We start from the raw sequence: 18,968 nt of genomic DNA on the forward strand, positions 1-18,968 counted from the left end.
CGTATAGCCTTACAATGAACTTTCCTCCACTAATAATGAGTTATAGGATTGGCATGCACACAATTCTGCTGACAACCTTTGACAGACTTTTATCAGCACTGAGCAACTGTTTTGCAAATATCCAGTCTATCCAGACAGCAGCTTGTAAAGAGGGATGCAATATACACAAAACCATAAAAATCAAGATGATCATTGAAAATTGCAGTATACAGTGTAGTATAAAACTTGTTGGAATACGTGTCCTGGTATCGCCATAGACTTGTCCAAGTCCTCGTGGTTGTTGGATTTTTTAAAAAGTGGAGCTCAAAAATACAACATGGGTACAACAGTGATCTGAATGTACTATAATTTCTTGAATCCAGTTAACACTTTTCTCATCTTGACAGGTTGATAGAGTCCAGTCTGGGCAGCGTCGCCACAAAACTCAACTTCTTCATCCACAACCTTGCCCAGATGAAGTTTGCCTCCTCAGAGGAGCGTCCCGTGTTGTCGTTTGCACCGCGAGTCTACACAATGAAAAGTGATGGCCTCATTCGCAGCCTGTTTGTGTGTCGCCACATAAAAACCTACAGCCCCAACAAGGGTTATGTACGTCTGCTAGAAACTTAGCTCTGATATCACGATGAAACTTGAACCACAGACACACTCATAGTGCTAGTTTTTTTCTAGTATATAATATGTTTTCAGTTAAGAGATCTTGTATGTGAAATTTTCCCTCTGGTTTAGACCTACGTGGTGAAAGTGGAGCGTGAGGGCCAGCAGGGGGCGACATTGGTCCAGAGGAGTTTTGAGGAGTTCCATGAGTTACACAGTAAACTGCGACTCATCTTCCCTTCTTCTAAACTGCCCAGGTACGCAGATAGTCTTTTATTTAATTGTTTGGGCATTGTGATTTTTTTATTTATTTATTTTTTCATTCCAGTGTGTGTCTGATTTGCCTCGAACAGCTATATTTTTTTACATTTCTTCTTGACTTAAAAAAACTACTAAAACTTTCTAATAAACTCTCATAATTTCTCATAAATGCGTAATAACTTATCGATTGTTTAAATGTCATGTCCCATTGAAATATATATATATTTATATATTTTTCCTGCCAGTCTTCTGTACCACACAAAGTTTACCTTAATAATTAAAAAGGTGTTAATCAATTCTGAATAGAGAACTGAGCCATCAACCAACAAAAGCTTGATTACAGTAAATTAATAATCGATTAAATTGCACAGCTCTGCTAACAGCAGTGTTTGTTGTTCCTTGTTGCTACGTGTCCAGAACATGTTTTAATTTCCTGGAAATTTCATTAAACCAGACTAAAATTATAATAAGCTACAAACTTTAGAAAATGTTTAAGTGTAGAACCTCAGGGAGGTGTGACTTTGATGTCCATGTCCCGCCCTGATAAAGTGTCGGCTGATAAGACATGTCGTACTTGTCCTTGTGTCATAACGCAGCAAGTCTTTGGCTGTGAGCTGTGGTATTTTCTCATTGAATTTATTATTACTGAACATATAGCCTTTATTTTCATTCGGCGCTTACATGTTAGCTGTGTGACGATGAGACAATGTACTGTGTCACATCCAACTTGATCATCACATCCAATTATTTTAAATTTATTTTAAAAATGATCATTATAGATGCCCAAGGTGACAGAAATTCAAAAGAACTGCACACCACAGCAAGATGTTTTAAAAATTCCTACCAAATCAAAGATTTGCAAATGTCTTGAGCCGCACCTCATTTCTTGCTTATGTTTTGCTTCCGAAGAGCCAGACTTTCTTGGGTATTTTTAATATAGTTTAATGGGGAATAGTTCTCCAGGCTTCTTTTCATTTTTGGCCCTCATTTTCTCGTGTCCAGTGCCTGTAACTGACCAGTTTTAAAGAAATATTTTTGTTTGTTAAGCCACACATTGCCCTATAAATCATTTATGAAAAAAAATAAAATAAATCTAACCATCTAACTTAAGGCATGAACCAGTAAGAAACAGGTGCAGGTGATGACAGATAATCCAGAACAGACAAGAGGGGGAATAAGGTTAATGAGGTTGTTACATAAACAACCACATTTAAACTGTATCTTTAGGATCTTTGCAGCCTGTTGCAGTAAAACATTTGTTCCCATTTATTTTATTTTATTAACTTTTAATATGAACAAAAGAGGTGTTTGCACAGTACTGCACATCAGCAGCCTACTGAACCAACTCGTCCAATGGGAAAATACTAATGCAGAACTGATGCATGTAGGACTTCCTTTTCCTTTTGTCAACAGAATAGAATCATAATGCTTAATAATGACAAATTATTTTTTTTATTGAGAGCTCTTCACACATATTAGACTTAACATTTACGCTGTTGTGCAGTAACAATTATTATAGTCACAGTTTCAATTGTCTTTCCAAATGACCCTGGTTACTTTTTCTTCTGCTTTTGGTTCTTGTTTTTTTTTTTTTTTTTTTTTTTTTTTTAAGGAGTAAGGGAAAATTCAAACAGAACATATAATAAAGTAAACACTTTGACCTGGATGGAAAGTCTTTTATTTGTGCCTTATTTAATCTGCCTAGTTAGTGAACAGATATAAAAGGCATCTGCTTTAGCAGTATTCCTGCCACCACCACTGTGTCCTCACTGCACTGTTTCTGTATATACGTAAGCTTGTTTTAAAATAGCTCTATATGTTTCTCACTTTGCTGTCCTACAGTTTTCCCAGTCGCTTTGTGCTTGGTCGCTCTCGCGGAGAAGCCATGGCCGACCGCAGAAAAGATGAGCTGAACGCATACGTATGGCATCTGATCCACTCAGCCGCTGAAGTTGCTCAGGTATTTCCCTCCTGTTATTCCCAGCACACACAGTCCATTTTTAGAATTTGTGTCAATAGGGGGGAAAAAGACAGGATTGTTTGGGCCTTTGTAATCGGATTTCACAAATTATGCTGTCAGATTTAGGCCTGGGTCTTCCATTTTTTTTCATAACCTGGCTTAAAAAAAAAAATCAATCAATCAGCCATGAAATAGAATTAAATTCATCCCTGTAGTGTTCATGCAACAGGCATTTCTCACTCAGCTGTGACTGAGTTCATAAATAATTGGTGTGCTTATGTTTCAGTTTGACTGCATTACTTCCTGGAAATCAGCCACCGGTTTCTCTGAAAGGAAAGAAGAAAAAAAAACTCTTTAGATAGACAGTGTTTCTGCCCCTCCTAGTCAGCTTGGAGAGCAGCCGAGCACTTCACACTTCCAACACTGCGTCTCCTTTAGGGAGTGTCTAAAAAGAATGCTGCTGAACTTGTCATGCAGATTTATTTAAGATGCATGTAAGGCACCAGCTAAGCTTAGGTTCTTCTTTTCTGTTTCTCTTTTTGCAGTGTGACCTGGTCTACACCTTCTTCCACCCGTTACCAAGAGACGAGCGGCCAGTAGGAACAGCTGTAAACGTGCTGAGTGTAAAACCGACAGGTGAAATGTTCTTGCACGTACACAGTGTTTATTTATAGAAGCGAAATCATGGTGATGCATCAAGCATGTGGACATGGGTTAATGTTTATCCAACATTATCATGTGACTCTGAGTCTACTCTGAGTTTACTAATGAGTCAGAACGTTTGAACTGGTCAATCTAGGAGTGTATGTGTGATGATAATGACCAGAAAAGGTCCAAATGGTGTGTTTGTAATTGTAATCAATGAGTTTGGAGAGAATTTGTAATGCAGAGGGAGTTGCCATGGGTCTGTACGCACTTTAGTTCCTTATCCCCCATGAATTCAATAAAGCTAGTTAAACATTAATGGGGACAAAAAAATCGGGTCAGAGGTGAACACTATTTAGACATAGCTGGCTTCTCGACTAGTTTAATATTTAATTCCTGTGAGCTCTGATCATCTTTTTTTCTTCAGCTCAGAGCAAAATGAATAAATTTTCAGCTTGTATATTATATCATAAACATGTGCACAAATACATCCAGTTCTCTGAAACACATTTCTAAGATTCCACCAAACAGGTTTTGTGTTTACATGTTTGTACACAGTGCTAATTATATTCTCTTGTTTACAGAGGGTTCTTGGACTCCTGTGGCTGGTAAAGCAGCTGGTGAAGTGAAATTGTCCATTTCCTACAAAAGCAACAAGCTTTTCATTATGGTGATGCACATACGAGGCCTGGTGAGTCTTATGGCGTTGGTTCTGGTATATATTGCATAAAAAAATGGAAAAAAAGGAATGTGACACTAATAACTCCATGCTTTTCAACAGCAACCCTTACAGGACGGCACCGATCCTGATCCATACGTCAAACTGTACCTGCTTCCTGATCCCCAGAAAACAGGCAAGAGGAAGACAAAGGCAGCTCGTCGCACATGCAACCCCACATATAATGAAATGGTAAGATGACAGACAAGTGTTTTGATAACAGTATTGTGTTGCCTGAGACCTTGCAGGATGTTACAAACAAAACCAAAATTTTAGGCAACATTTAGAGAAAAAGTATGACGCATTATGTAATACTGGTTTCAAATATAACAGGGCATTGTATAGGTTTTTATATTTTTCCCCCATCATGTCATTTGTCCTTTCCCACACATTAGTTCTCTCCGTCAAATGACGTTTAATGTTGAGACGGAAAACACATGTTTCCTTTGAGGCACATGAAACCATGATTTTCAAAATGCTAGTCACGTTAGGTCACGTTGCAGCTGCCGAAACTTCCCTTTTCAGCATACACAAGTTAGCAGATGCTCAAGATTAGTTAGTGTGTCTCTGACTGGCAACAGAGACAGTATCACCTCCTTTGTGTACAGCAGCTCATGTTTCTATAGTCATAGTCACTTCTTATGAACATGAGGAGGCCTTCATTAATTCAACTGCAGTTTTTAGTTGAATTATTGAAGGAGAATGAGATGGCCATGTTGTTCATCATTATGTTTTAGAAGCATTTCTGCGTAAGTCTTCAGCCTACCTTCAGAAACAAAGTTTGGTGTAAAATTACCTTGGCATTTAGCCATCAGTGTGATCATTTTGTCTGATGTTTGCTTGTGTTTTCTCGCCCTGTAGCTGGTGTATGATGAAATACCACATGGGGACCTGAGCAAGCGTTCAATCCATCTTCGAGTGCTAGGTGATGGAGCGTTCTGGGACAACACGCTGCTGGGCGAGGCCATCATCCCCCTAAATAATCTAACACCCGGACAGCATTGGGTGGACTGGCACCAGCTGAGCACAGGCAGCTCCGATGCCAGCCGCTAACTCGAAAAAGGACTCGCTAAAACAGACCCTGGGTGATGGTCTGATCACCAGTATTTTTGTTAAGTACGTCCCTTTACATGGAAGGGAACCGACTCTGAAGATGGAGCCCTTTGAGGAGCATGCTGTAGGTGTGCCTGTCTTTGCACTGGGGTCTGTTAGATGCTGCATAGAAAGAGGTATTTTCCCCCACACTGGGGTGCTTGTTGCTGATTCTCCTGCCCTGGAGACTTGTAGACTCTGTGATGGAGAGACATCACTACATGTGCTAGTTGGGTTGGGGATTTTTTTTGTCCTCTACATGTGACTGTGGAACAGGACATGCCTGAACTAGCTGTGGCCGAGATAAGAAACACTGACTCTCTCGGATGCAGAACCCAGAAGGATCTGGTCCATTGTACAGCCTCACAGAGAGAGAAGAAGTGAAACGTTAACTTATTTCTTTTTAAGATGCTCTTTTATTTTGGCTCGATTTGGAGCTAGCTTCAGTTGTGACGATTATGTCCCTGAGAGTTAGATGATTACAGATTTTATGTATGTAAAAAGGGAGATATGGAGCGTTGTAAAACGAATCGATTTACAGGTGGCAGGGATCTATCATGTCTTGAAAAACTAAAACACTTAAGATTCTGTGGCATTGCACACTTGTGTGTAGTCATGCAAGTTGTTACTCAGTACAACATTTGTAGTATGAATGACATAAAAAGCTCTGTAACTTTTGATTTTTGTTTATTAATCACGTTCTTTCTTTGTTTCTTTAAATAAGCACCAGTCTTAAAAGGTCCCAGATTGAAATGATTTTCATAAATAGATAGATGGATAGATAGATAGATAGATTGATAAATAAATAAATAAATAAATAAATAAAAATGCTCAAGTTGGGACCAGACTTAAAATATATTTGTTACACTTCACATTGTGCCACAAGGGTCGCCAGGTGACATTAACAAACCTTCTCATAATTAACTTTTTTTTTGTCTGTTAATGAAACTAAGGGAGAAAAATCCAGGTTATTATTCGACAAAAGAACTGTTAAATCAGTCTGATTAGGTTCTCTATTTGTGAAGTATTTTTCCAGTAATATACTTGTCATATAACACATGCTGTCTCATAACTTATATCGATCAAAACGTTAGGGTTCAATAGGCATTACATTGTTTGAATCACAGTGGCACTTTATAGACCAGAATGTGTGCTTTTCACAATGTGATATATTTCCCTTACATCGCCTAGCCTGATAGCACACCACCTAGTAAAGCCCTTATTATAGTTTGCTTTAAAATGAACCATGAAGGTTAAAACAAGACAAGAGGAACCTAAGCAATGAGTTTATGTTTTGGTTCGGACTTATCTCAGCCTAGCGTCTGTCTCTCCAGTGAGAATGTGTGTATTTGAATGGTTCATGTGCATGCTGTGAAATTTGCTACTGGATAAATGTTGCACTTTTGCTCTTATTTGCTATGAAGTATTTTGTGCTTACGTTTTTGGGATCAGTCAGTTACTTAAATGGAATATTTTATTTATTTGAAGAAAAGGAAACAAAGATAAACCGTACCACAATATTATTGATTAATATTCCTATTAATACAGATTCTTTATTTTGTTGAAATTGTTTGTGAACTTCAAATTCAACTGTATACTTTTAAGCTTTAATCTGTTGGGAATTTTTTTCCTTTCCAGATGTGCACGCATGCAAATGATTCGCTGAACCTGAGACTAAGGCTGTTTTTATGTTTTTTCCCTTCTGTATACACCTTTACATGTTCTGTCACTTTGTGTTTCTTTGTGACACATTTATTTGTCCACTTCACTAAATTAAAACAAAACTGTTTCATGTAAAACTTTGTTCAATGAAGGAAAACAGCTGCTTGAAATTCACCTATGTTTTAGACCTTATTCGTACAGTATGTATGTAAATAATCAGTATGTTTAGTTAAAGGTTTATAACATAGTGTTATGATATGCTGTCATCTAAAAATGAACCACATCGTAGCCTGCCACGAGCCAAAGGGGGATTTGTTAAAAAGTTCTTGGTCCAACCCTGAGACAGCAGTTTTCTTGATTATACTGTTGTTTAATATTATACTGTTCTGTCACTAATGTGTCTTATTTAATGTTGGGGTTAGTCAACTTATTTTTTTGAAGTACCAATCTGTACTGAGTGTTAGTGTTATTACTGGTGAGGTACTCTTTGTGTGCCCTTGTAAGAAAGCGAGATGGTTGGAAAGCTCAGACCTGCTCTTATTATGCAGAAGATTTGCAAAGGACTCCAAAAAACCCAAATTAGTTCACTTTGAATCACCAGAGACCATTTGTCCAAGAGAAACTATGGAGCGAATGTAAGTTTAAAATGAACAGGCTTAGTCTGTTGTACATATTAAGACTATAATTTGTCTGTGCTTTATGGATTTTGTCACTGTTTTGATTTCCTGACATAGCTGTGTTCCTTTTAGACCATTTTTTTTATATTATTTGCACTAAATAATAAAAAGAACTTGAATCCAAAATGAAAAAAACACCTGGTCATGTCTATGAAGATGTAAGTCTGCTTAGTATTGGCTAGTTGGTTCTGACCATAACTTTAACACATTGCCTACATGTTAACCCCAAAAAATATGTAGAAGCTGCTGTATGTAAAAAATTATCAGGTTTTATTCATATAAATTAAATGCTCTCATTTAGAACATCTAATGCTCTAATGAAGCATTGCAGATAATGTTCATACCAGAATTTAGGAAGAACATGATTTCTGTGCATGAACGTTGGTATCAGATTGGCTGGTCAGCTTTCAACTCCCACCACAATTACAAGCATTGAGATCACATTTTCCTCTTTGATGTAAACATTAAGTCAATTTCTTGCCCTGTGTCTGCATGATTTTATGCACTGCATGGCTACCACATGATTAGCTAATTTGAAAATTGCACAAATTAGCAGGAGCTCCTAATAAAGTGGACCCTGCGTCATACCTCTTTTAGTTTCAGTTTTGTGTAAAGATCCCTTGATTATAACTCACACCCAGCTTTGCAAATGCTGGGTAGTGTTTAGAATTACAACAGGCCCGTGTGTTTTCACGTGTCTGGCTCTTTGTCTAAGCAGTGTTTGTCTCTGCATTGATTATAGTCATTAATGTTAATACAGCCCAGGGAGGAGTAATGATGAATGACAAGAATTGCAATTATCCAAACAAAAGGCTCCTTTACACACAAGTTACTGTTCAAGATGTGAGGATTAAAAAAAACAAAACTGTGCTTATTGTGTGAACTATAGTGATAAAAGGATACACAATGCATTAAAAACAAAAATTGTTTTGTAGCCAGTTGGTAGAATACTTAGTACTCTCTTTTGTGAGATACTGTACACTTATTTTATAGCTTTAGGAGGGGGGGAAATGTTGAGGAAGTTAAACATTGAGCTTTTATCTTACTTGTTTTTCGTACTACTACTACTAATAATAATATTTGTGCAGGCCACTTTAATTGTTCCACTTGAACCTTGGGAAACCATATTTTTATGTGCATATTGACACTTTCATGCTGGGAAAGTTTTGGGCGTCTTAGTTCCAGTGAAGTAAAATGCGGGAAAGCTATACCATACAAAGATATTCTATACCTGTGGGGAAGCTCCACATATACAATAGGTATGATGGTGAGGTATCCAGATAAAATTGACCATACAGTATAAGTTGTGTGGTCTCCTTTTATGTAGAAACACATATGCCATACTTTAAATGCTACACTTAAAATGTGCTATTACTGGAGAATTATTAACTAAATGTTTGGTAATACCCCACTGCATGTCACTTTATTGATTATATTGCAATAAATGCAGGTACAGAACAAGTACAAGTTTGTGGTAACATTTTGGGGAAAAGCACATACTTAATACACTATATGGTCAAAGGTTTGTCACATTCATCATATTATGTATTGGCTTTCCCAAAAATGTTACCACAAACTTGGATTCACAGAATTGTTTATAATGCCTATAGTGTATTATGTACCATTACAATGTTCTCTTAATTTAAATTAGGAGGCATAAAACCTGTTTCAGGGAGGCATTGCACTTTGTGTAAGTACATTTGTATAAGGTGAGCTTTATGAAGACATTGGTGTGGAAGAACATGATAAACCTGCATATAATAGAGCCTTGAAGTGAAAACTTTTTTGGGATGAACTGGAATGCGGATTGCACCCCAGGCCTTGACACCCAAGTGGCCTCAGAATGGCTCTGAGGCTAAATGAACAAATCCTGACAGCATTGCTTTAAAATACACTGAAAAGAAAATTTATATATATCTTTTATAAAAGTAAAAGAGATTAAATATGAACTGGGATGTTCAACAAGCACATATTGGTGAGGTGTCCAGGTATCCATAAACATTTTGTTTTTAATAGTTTGCACTGATTTTCATTTGTGCAACTGTGTATTTTTTAACATAGTTACATTCCCTTACAAGTTAATACCCTCATCATATGCAAATCCCAGTGTGTGACTTTTGTGCAATTACTTATTTTATGACCTGCTGCAATACTGTGAAATCCTGTGCAATACTAACCTGTGTATGAGCTGATATATATATATATAATATGTTCAGGCCTGTGTGGTCGCTTCTGCAGAAATATTTCCCAGAATATATATATATATATATATATATATATATATATATATACACACACACATACTATACTCAGAAAACCCACACCGTTATTGTAACTTATACATCACTATAATGTGCTGTATAACGCAGTTGCGTGTGTGTATTTAAATAAATCTACTTATTTCGATTTACAAAACTGAAAGTACTGTAAGGGCTGCTCTAATTTCTCTGTACTTACTAAAGTGACAATAAAGAATCTTGAATTTAAAATGAACTCGCCTGTTTTTTAAGCTTGTCCTAAACTTAGCTAAAGATTATTTTTGAGCACGACCACAGGACAGGACATGTGACACCACACGGTATGCGTGCGATTTAACGCTTGAGCTTGTTGCATAACACGCACTAGCCGCTGCGACGCTCCCTAACTGTGCGTTTCGAGTAAGTTCGGAGTTTATTGACGGTGCCTTAGTCTGTCTGATGAAATCTCCTCTTGTTAGCCCTGGGCTTTTCTCTGCCAGAGGAAGAGAGAGGGGGAAAAACGGAACTGGAAAAACTACAGCTGAATCTGTTGGCGAATTAGAAAAATTCAGAGTCCTTCCAGTCATAATTTTAAACGATTCGTTGTTTTCTTTTGTTTCTTTGTAAATCGACGTTTAAAAGAAACGCATGTTAATTTTGCCAACGCGGAAACTCGGCTTCTGCTTCGTGTTCGGCGCGCAGTCTCATCTCACCAGCGACACACGGCCAGCTTCAGGATCGCCTTATAAAACCAACATGGCTTGTAAATTGACGTCCGAGTTGAGAAGTGTGGAATATGTCAGCTCGATCCTCATCACGCCATCCTCCGTTCCTGTCTCTTCTGTTCTCAAAAAGCGTGCGACTTTAACGAATCCCCAGAATACAGCTGCTGTGAAGATGAACATGGCGAACGTGGGCGCCGACTGCTTGCACTGTTGGTTTGCATGGAGAGAAAACCGGCAACATGCCCTTGTCGTTTAAACAATATGGACACTTCGGGAATTTGACAATATTAAACACGGACAGTATTCTGAACTGCGACACTTTGTTGATGTCCACTTTTGTTAGTTATTCGGTAGCTAATATTTAGCAGCACAAATTAAATATAAGGGTTCCGCACTCGCGTGCTAGGCTAATGCTAACGTCGTCCAGCTGGCGCTGAAACTTACTCCAACCACAGGTATTTCCCACAATTTTACTTAACTAGTTTACGTCTAAAGTCTGACTTTACCCTTATATTTAACAGTTAGGTATTAAACTAGTTTCGTTTAAAAAAAAAAAAAAAAGGGAAAATACTTTACTAGCCCAGCTCACTAGCTAAGGTCTAAGAAGTTACCGGTAACATCAGTTTACACCGTTTTTTCAGTTTCCTAACTCTATTTAATTAATAGTTTGGATTTATTAATATATATTATAATGTTTAAAAGTATGAGCTCAGAGGAACACTTCTCTAAGAGGGGGTCCGGGCCCGCCGCCGCCGCTAGCATTGAGGTGGGGAGCGACCGTTCGGCTAGCTCGTGGATTAGCATGCTGTCAGCGCTGTCTAGGCCTGCGTGGTCGCTCCTGCAGAAATATTTCCCAGCAGGACCGCAGGCAGGAAAACCCAACATTGACTTTGGACATACGTTAATGGCAGGTCTTGATAACTTCATGCCTTCTGACCAGAGCTCCACTCACCTGCGTGTAGCTTATGTTCACTGTCAGCATGAAAACGGCGGGTTTCTGACTTCCGGCGATGCAGAACCTCTGAGCTGGCTGACAGCAGACTCTCTGAGAGAACTAGGGATTCAGGACAGCGTGAATATGACTTTCAAGGCTCACCAAACAGCCCCAGCTGAATACAGGTACCTTGCGTTGGCGAGAAAGTTCCTTGGCCAGTTCCTCTCACCAAAAGAAGCAAAGAACAGCGAGCCCAAGTTTGGCATTTGGTACCCGAATCCAGCCTCGAGCGGCTCTAACACCTGGTGGTGGCAGGGACTTTGGAGATCTGACGACCTGCAAAATCCTCTCGATGCTTTGTACCAGACTAAAACCACTGCAAATGCTGAAACAAACTCCCCGCATTGTAATAAGCACCTCATGTGTGAACCAGATTCCCAGAGGTCACCTGTCCTATCTGATCGACCGTTAGGACCCAGCAGCCAGACTGAATGGGCAAACGGCGAATGTGCTGGACCGTCACGCTTCAAAGAGTCAGCTGATCATGCAAGCCTTCACACAGCCAGGCTGGAATTCCTCCCAAACCCTTTAGCTCATGAACACAGCATCGAAGAGCATCTGGTCGGTACCAGAGCTGCTGCCGCCTGCAGTGAGGTGGCAGTTCTGACCCCGGATCAGGACCATGGATACTCCAGCTTGGAGGAAGAAAGTGCCAATGCAAGGCAGTGTAATATGAATGCTGTTTGTGAGTTGTCAGGCCATGAGAGCTCTGCTGCTTCTCAGGCTGGCGATCATGGGCACGGTGGAGAGGGGGACAAATCTGCTGGCAACACTCATTGCATTAAGAGGGTTGTGAACAAGGAAGATGAAAAGGGAGAGGAGAACGAGCAAAACAATGAGCTTGAGGTTGTACCTGAGGTTGTGCCAGTCCAGTCCATCCCTCACTGTCAGAACAAGGCGATCGCTTACATCATGGGCACCCCCTGCAGCGACGAGTCGGACGTGGATGACAACAGTGACGACGACGATGACGGCTTTGACAGTGACGATTTGGATAACTATTCTGACTCTGAGGACCTAGACGACAGTGATGATGAGGATGAGGAGGATGAGGAGGATTCAGAATCTGATGAACTGGACTCAGAGAGTGAAAGACTGTGGAATTCCATGTGCCAAACCAGGGACCCCTATAACCCTCGCAACTTCACCGCCCCAATTCACACATCCCAGAAGCTTGGTGCATCCGTGGTGAACTCGTCTCCTGTGGGATCCCCAGTAGAACCCGATTCCTTTTTGTGTTCCTCCCCATCATCTCTTTCTTCACCTCTGGAAGAAACCTTGAACGACATGGAGTCAAGCGAAGAAGGCTGTTCGTCGATGGATGAAGCTGAGAGTTTGAAACTTTGGAACTCCTTCAGCTGCTCTTCAGATCCCTACAGTCCCATGAACTTTCAGGCGTCAGTCAGGACTCGGCCTCCAGCGAGACAGCGCTGTAAAAAAGGGAAATCGGTCGAGCCTCTGCTTTATAGAAAAGAGGAGGCAGAGGAGAGAATGGACAGCGGATTCTCAGAGACCACCACTGTCCATGGCCTCGAAAGTGCGGCAGCTGTCAGGCTAAAAAAGGTTAGTCTGGAATTTTTATTTTGTTTAGTGTTGCACAGTTAATCACATAAAAATCATAATATGGACCTGTGCAAGTATGTAATTGCAAAAGGCTGCAAGTCATTACAGGTTATACATGGAAAGTTGCGAATTTATGTAGTTTGTCAAATTTTTTTGTTTTGTTAAATCAATAAATGTTTTATTTATAGCAATCTTTCTCTTAATGAGAACATTTATCCAATTATTTGGTGTTGCCTCGATGAATATGTATAAATACTAAATGGAACATTTAAAACGCTATTGTATTATTTGTTGAAAAAGACATTCCGGGAAGGCTAATTGGGTTGGTGGGTGAGTGAGTGTGCACGTGCACCCTGCGATAAATTGGCACCCCATCCAGTTTAGCCAGTACAGACATCCAGTACAAATTCTTCTGTCATGGAAATACTGCCTGACAGTTCAGGCATCCAGATTTTTTGTTACTGGCCATAGCCTCAGTAGTCACATCCTGGATTTAGATCATCATCATTAAGGCTCAGCTGTGAAATGATGTGAAAATGATGTAAAGCAGTGCAAGCAGACCGCAGATCCCATTTTTTTTTTCTATCTTCTGATGCAATGCTTCCATTTTACGCTCTCCAGGGAAGCACAAGTGAGTGCTCTGCCCATTACTCATTATAACGCTGGCCCATTTTCAGTCTCTGACTCAAATCTAGTCCTAGACATTAGCTGTAACTGTAGAAGTATGCACTGTTCCAGCCACTTTAATAGACCACCGCCCCTCTTTCTCCTTTTGATATAATATCGGGTTATTTTAGAGGAAAATGAAACGTTACTTAGCAACAGTGAAGCTCTGTTTAAGAGACTAGTCAGAAAAATAGAATAACTTTCTGTAAGTGAAAATAAAATATGTACGAACTCAAACCATGCTTTATCTTGGTATGCATGAAACATCAGCAGGAGGGTGCATAAGGTTTCACTTATGTCAGACACAAACAGCAATCTGATGCCATCATGAGCACAGGCTCACCTCTAAACTGGACAGGGTGGGTCTTTGCCTGTTCAGAAAATGTACAGAAACATTAGACTCAGGACATCAGCAGGACAAAGGCTTTACTGCGTGTCTGTTCAATATTTGTGCCTATGGTCCAGATGTTACACCTTAGTAAAATTTTTAACTTGGACTTGTAAAATGTATAACTGTTAAAATTTGACACATTGGGTTAAGGTCATGCTGTTATAGGACACCCTGACGTAATTTGTTTGTACCACACCATTATGCAGCAAAATGTCAGCCGTTTCTCACACGTATTCAAAAAACAGTCAATATATATATAATGCTTTATGTTAATTTGTATGTACATTATCACCTTTTAAAGTTAAAACATAAAAAAACAGATTTGTAACAGCAGGACTACATGATGAAATACTGAGCTGAAACTCTGTAAAGCTCTTGATGTGACGTTAGTGTTTGCACCTCTGAAAAGAGTGACGTTTAAATACAGTGTAAAAGTACTGGATTACAAAATTAATTTTCAGGGTTTTCTCAATTCTAACTGTTAATGTTCCACTCTTGTATTTAAAAATTTTCTTTTTTATATCGACATTTAATTAATGATAATTTTGTTGCTGGGAAAGTGATGTTTACCTGAGGCATTTTGCTTATCTGCTGTTTAAAGCTGTAATTTTGTTAAGGAAATCGTTTTAACAGCAAATGTCTTCATCAGCATTTTTCTTCATCAGAGTTGTATGGATATTTCGATATGGTTGTGTTTATTGTAGAACTTTATTATTGTAGTACAAAATGTCTATAATAAAACAATGAACTGTTATGATTGTTTAAAGTTTGACATATCTGTCAGGGAATTACACAAACGGTAAACCTCAACACTATGTTTTGGTGCAGGTGACGTTCATAGAGGAAGTCGAGGAGTTCTACGCCAGCAGTGACGAGGAGCGGCGCGGCCCGTGGGAGGAATATGCCCGAGACCGCTGTCGCTTCCATCGTCGCATTCAGGAAGTGGAGGAAAGCATCAGTTACTGCCTGTCTCCCAATTTCCGCCTTAACATCTTACAGAGACTCTACCCTACTAGCTGATTAAGTTATTTTTAGTTTATTTTATTTTATGGTTTGCCTTTCGTAGTTATTTTTGATTGCACGAGACAGAACTACATATCGGGTCTAATTCAGGGTGAAGAAGAGGCAAAGAATTGGAGGGGGGGGAAAAACTGAAAGCATAAAGACTCCCGTGTTGCAGCTTCATCAGTGTGTGTTAGGGTCCAACGCTTCACTTGAGTCATACAGTAAAGAACCATTGTTCTGTGGAGAACTTCAGTAATGCAGCATCTTGATCACCACAATGACTAATAAAGGGAAGAAATACTTCTGTTATGACGTCCAAAATTTCCTGTGAATGAAAAGGTCACAGTTTGAAGAAAGCTGGTTTTAAATGCCTTTGAAATGTTAAGTTTATCTGCAGGTATTGTTTGATATAAAAAGCCACCAATGCACTAACTGCAACTCTAAATTGCTTCTAAAAAAGTCCTACATTCAACCTCTCAAGTGTTTTAGTGCAACAGTGTTGAAATCTTGCCCTTTATAGTGTTAGAACAACCTGTTGCCTTTATGTACTACAAGGATTTTATTAATGCTGTGTTTAGATGGTTGGGCATTTTTCTTCTTGTTGTAAAAAAAAAAAAAAGGAATTCAAGCAAAAATCTGTGGCGTAAGTTCATGCTTAACAACTTGTCAGTGGGTCAGGATGTTTTTTTGTGCCAAGGAAAAGTACATCATTTTATTATTTTGTATTGTGCATTGAACATGTATTCAAATTTTTCCTTCCCTGCAAAGTGACACTCCAGACCCGCTAAGTCTCTTCTTTCATACCAGGAGTAAGGGACGTTAATAAACCTGGGTCAAATGTCTCATACTTTCTAAATGCAGCTGTAAAACCTGTACACTAATTAATTAACCTTCAAGCCAAAGATAGCACTTAAGTTGTGTACTTAGTACTTTGTACTAGTTGTGTACACTTAGTTGGAAGCTCAATGTTTGATCACACAGCACGGTGGAGTAACGTGGATGATTAACCGTCGCCAAGTGAACACAGTATTTATAGAGTCCAGCTAAGCCCAAGGCAGTATGTGTTCCTGCATCTAAAGGCTGGCGGCTCTTCACGCTCCATATTTGCATGGTCCTATGTAAGCGTACAGCCCTGGCTTTCATTTTCTCCTAAACCAGCTTGACTTTCTAGTGCTTTGAGAATCACTGTGGTGTGTAACGTGTCTTAATCGAGAGGTTGTGTCTTTGTAGTTTGAACTTGTGGCAGCTGTGATCAAGTGGCCGGATTTATGTGTATGACTAAAAAGAAGTGCAGGGAGCTAAATGCATGATGATCTATAGAAATAATATGCTTGATGTCAAAGCATAGGGGTTAATCTGTATAATTAACATGGAGTTGTTTTATTTTTCTAAAACATTTAGAGTTATAGTTATTCAGCATATATTCTGGATTTTTGTCTTAATCAGTTTAACATGCAAATAAAACTATTATTTAAACTGAGCTGTTTGTCTGATTCTTACAGAAACACCTTTAGGAATGTTAAGACCACAGTTAAGACTATTAATGTTTTGCATCATTAAAATAATAGGGAATGGAAATGGACATTCTTTACACTAGTAAATCTTTCCACTAACCACTGTTTAAAAAAATATAGTTGGAGTATTTTGTCAGGATCCTAAATAGTTATAAAGTGGTTTAGAATCGAGCACAGTGGGTCAACTATGTTAATACTGTAAATTACAGTTCATAATGTTTTTGGGACATCTAGAATTGAGCTGTTCTACAGAGCTACGCTCATTTACAATATCAGGCAGTCGTGCCATCTAGTGGTCAATCCTGGCAACTACATTCATCACAATTTATTTCGTAACACTTGTAGTTACCCATGTATTCCACTAGAAGGCACTGCATTTTGTTTATCATCGTGATTATATTACGGTTGTTTAAAGTCCAGCGACACGTCCAAACAGCCCGTCCGTGAATTACAATAAAAATTTAAACACATTATAAAAAATAAAAAAAAAACTTAAATGATACCTATATAAAGCCAAAAACTATTCTGATAGAAATTGCGGTACTACTTTACCTGATTTAACACTATTAAACAGGAGTTGTAATAAATTCTAACCAGGAAATACATTTAATCCTTCACATTTTAAGGAATTTTCTCACTTGAATTGGTTCAAGGAAAACAAATATAAAGCATATCATGGTCAGGATGAACGTTTTACCACCAGATGGCAGTGTGGGCCATTTTTTTTTTCTTTACTGAATAACGTCTGTTAGGAGTAAATAACAATAACCACAGTCATGAATGAAGGCGGGTGTGTTTAAGATTCCAGAACAGTACGTGTGCATAAATATCTTTATTATTTAGTATTGGTTGACTCTAGGTTCAATTCCGCGTTCTCAGATGACTTCCTGTTACTGCGTTTGTTTTAACCAATGAAAATCCGTCTCAAGCGAGCTAACGTCCGTTTCCCCGCCCACCACTGGAGCTGCAGCGAGTACAACAACCAATCAGAACAGCCGCATCTCTTTCAAACAGGAGAGTCAAACACACAGTGTCTTATTATGCTTATAAAAACGCCTGAGATACTTATCCGATTCAGTTAATATGAGGAGTTTATGTGATTAAATAAATAAGATAATCACGATATGACCCCCCCATTTGGCCTATATTTTACAGGAAATAATCACAGTAGATATATAATCATTTAAATAGAGAAATGTTTAAGTGATGATGATGATCTCCATTTATGATTTATTTTTATTTTTTTCTGTTGAAGAGTTTGTTTGATGCAGCCCAATAATTTGACCCTTTTGAAATGGCGCACATGGCCAGGAAACTCCCAGACCTTCATCCCACTGAGAATTTATGGTCACTCCTTAAGAAGCGGATGGACAAACAAAAACACAAATTTTCTGATTAAAAAGTACTGATTCTGCAAAAATGTGCTGCCATCAGTCAGGATGTGACCCAGAAGATGTATCTTTAAAAACTCCCTCTTTGGATTTTGATCTTTGTAATTAACATTTTATCTTATTTTGTAATGAATTTCGAAATGTGCTGTATAGTGGTAGGCGCTGTGGCCTCACGCCTCCAGGCTCAGGGGTTTGAGTCCCGCCTTCAGGTCTGTGTGCATGGAGTTTGCATGTTCTCCCAGTGCTTGGTGGGTTTCCTATGTGTACAGTACTCTGGTTTCCTTCCACACTCCAAGTACAAACAGATTAGGCCAATTTTTATTTTTTTTAATTACCCATAATGTGTGAGCGAGTGTGCTTGTGCACTGCCATGGATTGGCAATTTGTCCAGGGTGTGCCCTGCCTAGTGTCCAATTCCCCTGAGATAGATTTTAGGTTTCCCGCAATCCTGTACAGGATACGTGGTTTAGCGCATTATTTTTTCCTACTTTATTGTACAATGTGTTTGTGAGCCTGCTGAAATTGGCATGAATGCATCATAAACTTTAATACTGTACTGTGTAGTTTTATCACCTCCTTATATTCATTCTAATAACACAGTCAGTGCCATTGTTCTCATCATCTTGTAGATCATTAACCTACCTTACCTAGCATTTTTCTCCATTTAATATTATATTGAACATTGCTGAAACAAAATATGATCCTAGAAAGTATCCATTAGATTTGGAGATCACTATTTTTTCCCCTCTTAAATGCATAATTCATTGCTGCTATTAGATAGCTTGGGGCTGTGGGCAGACCTGCAGGAGATTCCAGCTCTTTCTGTCTTTAGCATGGACCTAAAGCTGTGATGATGCCACTCACCACTGCACA

General features: G+C 38.8%; 2 protein-coding genes across 3 annotated transcripts in view; both read left to right on the plus strand.

The window, feature by feature from the left end:
- The window catches only part of pik3c2b (phosphatidylinositol-4-phosphate 3-kinase, catalytic subunit type 2 beta), a 57,399-nt gene extending 49,655 nt beyond the window's left edge, over positions 1 to 7,744 (plus strand). For both annotated transcript variants that reach the window (XM_053483917.1, XM_053483919.1), the window contains exons 27-33: positions 387 to 588; positions 727 to 851; positions 2,698 to 2,815; positions 3,361 to 3,451; positions 4,045 to 4,151; positions 4,242 to 4,370; positions 5,040 to 7,744. In XM_053483917.1, the coding sequence (XP_053339892.1) occupies positions 387 to 588; positions 727 to 851; positions 2,698 to 2,815; positions 3,361 to 3,451; positions 4,045 to 4,151; positions 4,242 to 4,370; positions 5,040 to 5,231 (964 nt within the window). In that variant the 3' untranslated portion in view covers positions 5,232 to 7,744. The remainder of the gene's footprint in view (positions 1 to 386; positions 589 to 726; positions 852 to 2,697; positions 2,816 to 3,360; positions 3,452 to 4,044; positions 4,152 to 4,241; positions 4,371 to 5,039) is intronic.
- Positions 7,745 to 10,240: 2,496 nt separating this feature from the next.
- LOC128511327 (protein phosphatase 1 regulatory subunit 15B) lies at positions 10,241 to 15,499 on the plus strand. The gene is made up of 2 exons (XM_053484129.1): positions 10,241 to 13,128; positions 15,014 to 15,499. The coding sequence occupies exons 1-2, from the start codon at positions 11,263 to 11,265 to the stop codon at positions 15,203 to 15,205; spliced, it is 2,058 nt and encodes a 685-aa protein (XP_053340104.1). The 5' UTR covers positions 10,241 to 11,262; the 3' UTR covers positions 15,206 to 15,499.
- The last annotated feature ends 3,469 nt before the right edge of the window (positions 15,500 to 18,968 follow it).

Source organism: Clarias gariepinus, chromosome 23, assembly GCF_024256425.1.
Source record: "Clarias gariepinus isolate MV-2021 ecotype Netherlands chromosome 23, CGAR_prim_01v2, whole genome shotgun sequence".
In the NCBI taxonomy this organism is placed as follows: domain Eukaryota; kingdom Metazoa; phylum Chordata; class Actinopteri; order Siluriformes; family Clariidae; genus Clarias; species Clarias gariepinus.

Bases quoted from the DNA above. Each gene is read 5' to 3' on its own strand.
- LOC128511327 (XM_053484129.1), top strand. From the start codon at position 11,263: ATGTTTAAAAGTATGAGCTCAGAGGAACACTTCTCTAAGAGGGGGTCC. The intron at 13,129-15,013 runs GTTAGTCTGGAA...GTTTTGGTGCAG, and splicing joins CAGCTGTCAGGCTAAAAAAG to GTGACGTTCATAGAGGAAGT.